The sequence below is a fragment of the Cucurbita moschata genome, unplaced genomic scaffold, assembly GCF_002738365.1.
Source record: "Cucurbita moschata cultivar Rifu unplaced genomic scaffold, Cmos_1.0 Cmo_Scf00044, whole genome shotgun sequence".
In the NCBI taxonomy this organism is placed as follows: domain Eukaryota; kingdom Viridiplantae; phylum Streptophyta; class Magnoliopsida; order Cucurbitales; family Cucurbitaceae; genus Cucurbita; species Cucurbita moschata.
Genome location: NW_019268560.1, coordinates 831,331 through 837,503, shown reverse-complemented (window position 1 = coordinate 837,503; position 6,173 = coordinate 831,331). Strand labels below are relative to the sequence as shown.

The following is a 6,173-nucleotide window of genomic DNA, read 5'->3' as shown; positions in this document are numbered from 1 at the left end:
AAAAAAAAAAAAAAAAAAAAAAAAAAAAAAAAAAAAAAAAAAAAAAAAAAAAAAAAACTTGTCACCAAAGACCAAAGAGATATAGAACCTAATGAGGGACCAAACATCTCTAGGATCCCCCACAAGTTCCACAACACGACAAAAACTCCCACTTGCCACAAAAACTTCTCCTCTCTCGAAAAGACAGATTGAGAAGGATCTTCTCAATCATCTTTCTATACCCCTTGTGTTGAGCAAACTAAAAGCCGAAGTTACGACTATAGAGAATATGATCAAGATCTTCCTCTACCATCTAACGAAGAATGCAACAAAACGGTTCTATCAAAGTAGACATCTTTTTTGCATGGATGATTTGCAAAACGATTCTTCAGAATTTTCTCATTCCACACAATTGAAAAAAACAAACTCAATGACCAAAAAAGGGTTCAACAAACACAGAACGAATGAGCTACAAGAAAAACTCATAGTGAAGTTCAGACTCCAAAAACCAACATCCTTCTCCCTAGCCTAAGCTCAAACTAATCAAAGATAAGAGAGCCATGACATCCACCATTCCTCTGTTCAATAGGGGTCTATACCTCCTTATCCTCCCAAAAGTACATTTCCCTCCCATCACCTACAAAACACTCGACCAAATAAGAAAAGGATTGGAGTTCAATGGAAATGTCTTTCCAAGAATATCTAAAAGTGCCTTTGACCCCACCCAACATCCATGAGGACTATATTTTACTCACTAGGTTTGACTCAGAACCACGAGAACCATTCAACCAACAAAAAATCATGTAACAAGAGAGTGATAATGAGTTTAAGCCTGTGGCGTTAGGTGGCCTTGAGATTGGGAGCCTGAAGTTATGTATTGAGGGTTTATTGCCCAAGTGGTTGCGGTAGTACTTCATAGAATCCAATGCTTTGTGGCACAAAGTTATTACAAGTCAAATGACCCTAGACCCTTTTGAGCGGGGTATGATGTCAGTGGCACCAAGGGGCCTCATAAACTTCTCTAAAAAGTGATTGCCCTTGCCTTCCCTTCTTTTTCTTCTGGGTTAGAACCTGTTAGGGGAGGAACCCGTGTGTATTATTGGGAGGATTGGTGGGTTAGAAACCCTCTACGAGTTGTACCAGCGTTCATATCATTTTTTGGGAAAGAAGTTGCATTTTGTGGCTTCTATTCTACTATCATTGGATCCCTCCTCCTCGTTTTTGGGTTTCAAATGTCATCTTTCTTATAGATAGACATTAGACGTTGTAGGCCTCCTTTCTCTTATCCATGATCTAACATTTGGTGCAAAGGAGAAAGGACTTTAGGCTTTGGACCATGGAATCTTCGAGGGGCTTCTCTTGCAGTTCTTTCTTTTGTTTGTTTTCAAACCTTTCCTTGCCCCAACCTACTTACTCTTCTCCACACTACAGAAGGTAAATAGCAAGTTTTACATGGGAGAGTAAAAAATATGAACCGTATTCATAGACATTCTTCCTTTGTGTTGCTCCTACGGTGGTGCACCCTTTGTAGGTGTCCCTCAAAGGAATTGCATCACTTATTGTGAGGTTGTCAGATTGTTTAGACTCTGTGGCCTTGTTGGCTGACCTTGTTTGGTTTATGGGAAGAACTTAAGTGATAGTCAAAGGGAAGAGCTTTTCACAGCCTATTAGCAAGCACTTTTGCAGGAATCTTGTAAATAGTAGTAATGAGATTGATGGGCCTAAAATCCTTCACCTTAGTTGCCCTGCCTTTTTTAGGGATAAGCAAATAAAAGGTTTCTTTCCAGGTACTAACCACTATCTCCCTCTAACAAGGTCATCCTTGATAATATCCTGGTTATCTTGGAAGAAGGCTATGGAAAAATCGTCAGGACCAGGAGACTTATTCCTATCACACAAAGACCAAACTTCTAATTTCATTCAAAGAAAATAGGGCCACCAACTCCACATTCTCAAAATTAGAAACAGAAATAGGGCACGAATCAAAAACCTTTCAATAAAGTTCTTGGGAGAAACAATCGGGTCATAGAGTTTCGTGAAAAGGAAAGAATCTCCTCATCCAACTCTCCTTCCCCTTTAACCTCCTTTACTCTTTCATTCTGAAAGAACCCAATAAAATTCTTGCATTTTCTTCTATTAACCATCCTGTGAAGTAAGGGACATGTTACAATCCCCTCTTTAGCCCATCTCACTTTCGCCTTTTACCTCCAGCTGCAACTTTCCTTTCTAACCAAATCTTCAAATGCACCTTTAAGGGAGTGTATGCCCAAGTGCATTCTTTCATTTTGCTCAAAGAAAACACGAGTATATAAAACTGTAAGGTCAACAAGCCCAACCTCTTTTTCTGAGTAAAAGTTTTCTAATTTGCTATTGTATTTGATATCAAGACAATCACTTGGACTCCAACATGTTGCTCAGAAGCATAATGCAGATGGTGCATCCTAGCTTGCTTTAATTAAGCTGTTTGTCGAGGGAAATGTATTCAAATAAACAACTGTAGACAATAACTCTAGTTGTTCACATTTTAAGGAAACCGGAAAAGGTACCTGAATATTTGTAATCGTGGAAGATACAAGTTTTCTTGGTTCTGCTGCTGAAACAACAAGCTTGTACCTGCAAATATTTATGAATACCGAGAAGATTAGCAACTATATACTTAAGCTCAAGCTCTCAAATCTTCTTTATGATGAACAAGATTGTAGATAGTATGAATTTAAAAAAATAAAAAAATAAAAAAAAAAAAAAACAGTTGCAAATGGCACAAGAACAGTTTATACTGCAAGTACTTCTTTTAATGCAAAACTGAATGATTGATATCAAATCAATATTAAAGGCTGATAGATTTTCTTTTTAACATGGTGCAAATTTCAATCAAACATCAGAAGTGTCAAGACATATTAAGAATTTCACAAAAAAAATGATCACAATTTTTATAAGTTTTTTTATTAAATAAAAAAAAATTAAAATAACCAGGCTTTCATTGAGAGAGATGAAAAGATATACATGAGCATAGAAAGAAAAAACAAGCCCAAGAACAAAAAATAACCCCAAACCAAATACAAAATGGGGCTCCAATCCAAAAGAATTTCATAAGTTATTTAAGAAGTGCAGAAACTCTATTGATTTCTATAATTTTTCCAAAATATTAATTCACATCGATACCTAGATCAAAATTTCTAAAAAAATTGAGATCACAATCATTGGTAGTTAATTCCTTCAGTATGAACTAATAAAGGAAAATAACAGGAAAGGGGAGGATAGGAGAGTGTGGCGAAAATAAAACATAAGAAGGAGAAACATAATATAATTTAACATCCAATACTTATGTTGTTGTCTGTTGCAATAGAAGGCTTATGCAGCAGCAAAAAGAACCCTTAATAATCATATCAAATCAGAATTAAAATATAAATTATAGTAGAAAACTACTATAAATTATAAAAATATATTGAGATCCCAAAAATAGCCACCATTCTTTCCTACCTCTGTTGTGATTTCCGTTATCCACGCAAAATCTACTAAAGCGCCCAAAATTTCATAATAAATTCAACTAACCCGCCAGTAGTTGCAGTTGCAAGCTGACCAGTGGCATCATTGCTCTTAACATCAGCCAAAACAGCATTAATATCTTCACCTTCTGAAGCAAAATATACAGGGTACTGGAACGACACAGATACTTTCAGAAACACAAACACGTTATAGAAATTGAAAATATAAATTGCAGTAAGGGAATACAAGACGGTGGTCATAATTCACAAACTGATAGAACATAACGTGCATTTATCTAACGTAGAAAGAAAAAACTTTCATTGATATAAAAAGAAGTTAAATGCTTAAATGTTTCAACCAGAAGTTATTTCATTTCACTTACAGGTAGAGTAGCATGTATGAGCAACCGTTCAAGTTCAACCAGTAAATCCTTAATCATCCCATCTCCATTTTGTGGACATTTAAAGTCATCATTTTTCGGGCCATCCGAGCCAAGAATCTTGGGAAGCAAGATCAGGAGACCTCCCAGACGCTTTCTTTGAGATATACATTCTGCACAAGACCAAAAAGATATCCCGGTTACCAACAGGAGAAAGAAGAGCGGTAATGGTAAACCCGCAATTCTTATAACATTTATATGTGAGAGAAACAGGCAGGATTTCTAATATGTGAGAAGTTAACAGTAAGAACAGTCATATTCTTCATCCTTCAGATAGAGGAGAAATTAGATTAACGAAGTTCTGCAACTCTGCAAGAACGCTATTGTTCGATAATAGAAAGAAGATCAAACCTCCCACATTTCGCATATTCCAATGCATCAAATACTCAAAGGGTGAACAACTTCACGGACTTGTTCAGTCATTGAAGCCGGGGGGTCGTGAACGAAATTTCCCCACAACAAACGAAGTTAATCTAAAACAGTATCTACGAAACTAATTCAAGCCGCCAACAGTTAAAACACAGTTCCTAAAATCTCCACACGCAACTAAGAAAGTGTAGTGGTTTAAGATAACGACAAAGTGCATAAAGGGAGTGGAGAAGTAGCAAAAAGAAAAGCACGGTGTACCTTTGACGAAGGTGAAGTTGAGCTCACAAAGAGGAATGATGAAAACAGTGCGAGAGAGATCAGCAGCAGCAGCAGCAGGGGGAAAATGAAGAGAAGCAGCATGGTGATTGAGTGAAGCGGCGCGGGATCCAAAGGGAACGGCAGAGATATCGTAGTGAATGAGGCGATAGACATCGACGACAGTGGCGGCGTCACAGAGCTCGGTGTAGGCAACTAGAAGGAAGACAAGAGCAAGGAGAGGGTAGAAGGATTCGAGGACTTGAGGCTCGCGGGGTTTACGAGAAGCCATGGATGGATGCAAGATCTGGAGGAGCTCAGTTGGGGGAGGGCGTTGGAGGGATAGGGAATTTGATCACAATAATATGGGTGTGGATGCGCACATAGAAATGGCATCAGCTCGTGGCTCTTGCTGGTTCATCTCGCCGTTCAGTAGAGATGCCCACCGGCTGCATAAATGACACACCTGCCCTTCCACCCTAGCGCCGGCTAAATTAATCAGAACATATTTCTCAAAAAAAAATATATATATATATATAATTTTAATAATATCCTTAAAATTTGTGTAAAAAAACATACTAAGATGTCAAAAATAAATTTATGAAAATTTGATAATACTAATATTTCAAAAATACTCTTAAATTTAAAATTTTCATTAATTACTCTTCAAATTTTTAAAAAAAATTAAAAATACTTTTAATACTTTTATCGTTAGTATTAGGTTTAGAAAATATTCATGAAATTAACGTTATTTGCTTTTATAAAAAAATTCTTATTCAAATAGATGGATGAAAATTGTCTATCGACATTCTATAGATAATCTTCGAACTTTTTAACGTTACTTTTGAAAATTTATGAATATTTTTTTAACGTTATAGTAAAGAAAATTGTATTTTATTTATTTTTTATTTTTTATTTTTTAAGTGAAGAAGGTTGTGAAGTTTTAAAAAAAGTAACTACTATTTCAAATATTGATGATTTGATCTCTCAACGTTCAACTATCTGCAATATTGAGCATGAGTGAAATTTTCAATTGTATAAATCTCCCTAGGGTGTCCTGTAGGACTATTGAAGAATCGAAGTGTTGTGTTTCTTGGGTCGTTCGGGTGGTGTGGTGGCATTCCCGGTCCTTTGCCACATGGTTCTTATGATGGAACTTATGTTGTTATATTCATGTGGTTAGGTTTGGTTCTCAATTCACTGGTTTTTTCCTTTTCAACTTATAGCATCTTCCCTTTAATAAAGAGAACTAAGAGGGGCCTCCACATTAATGGGAATGAGAAGCCTTTCTCTAATGGTTTAGAAAACTAACCAAAAAAAAAAAATGAATGAAATAAGTTGATAAACCCAATAGAATCAAACCAATAATTGTACTGAAGTAATTTGTACGTCTTGTAATCTCTTCTCGATTGGTGTTAATAAAAAGGGCAGATAATGCATTAGAAATAAAAAAGAAACTTTTATACGAAAAATATGAAAACATCCGATCTATATACTTAGTATTAACGAAATTGTGTCCTATAAACAAATTTAACGAGTAATACATCCAGAAAGAGCTACCAAGCAACCCCCTCCCTACTCATCCAGGGCCAATTAAAAAAAAAAAAAAAAAAAAAAAAAAAAAAAAAAAAAAAAAAAAAAAAAA

At 35.8% G+C, this 6,173-nt stretch overlaps 1 protein-coding gene across 1 annotated transcript in view; it reads right to left on the bottom strand.

Annotated features, from left to right (window-relative positions):
- Window positions 1-5,013, bottom strand: part of LOC111434272 (nicalin-1-like) — a 12,204-nt gene extending 7,191 nt beyond the window's left edge. Inside the window, exons 1-4 of the mRNA XM_023071680.1 lie at window positions 4,532-5,013; window positions 3,848-4,017; window positions 3,532-3,635; window positions 2,526-2,592 (exon numbers count right to left, since the gene is read on the bottom strand). Coding sequence (XP_022927448.1) covers window positions 2,526-2,592; window positions 3,532-3,635; window positions 3,848-4,017; window positions 4,532-4,820 — 630 coding nt within the window. The 5' untranslated portion in view covers window positions 4,821-5,013. The remainder of the gene's footprint in view (window positions 1-2,525; window positions 2,593-3,531; window positions 3,636-3,847; window positions 4,018-4,531) is intronic.
- Between the last annotated feature and the right edge of the window lie 1,160 nt (window positions 5,014-6,173).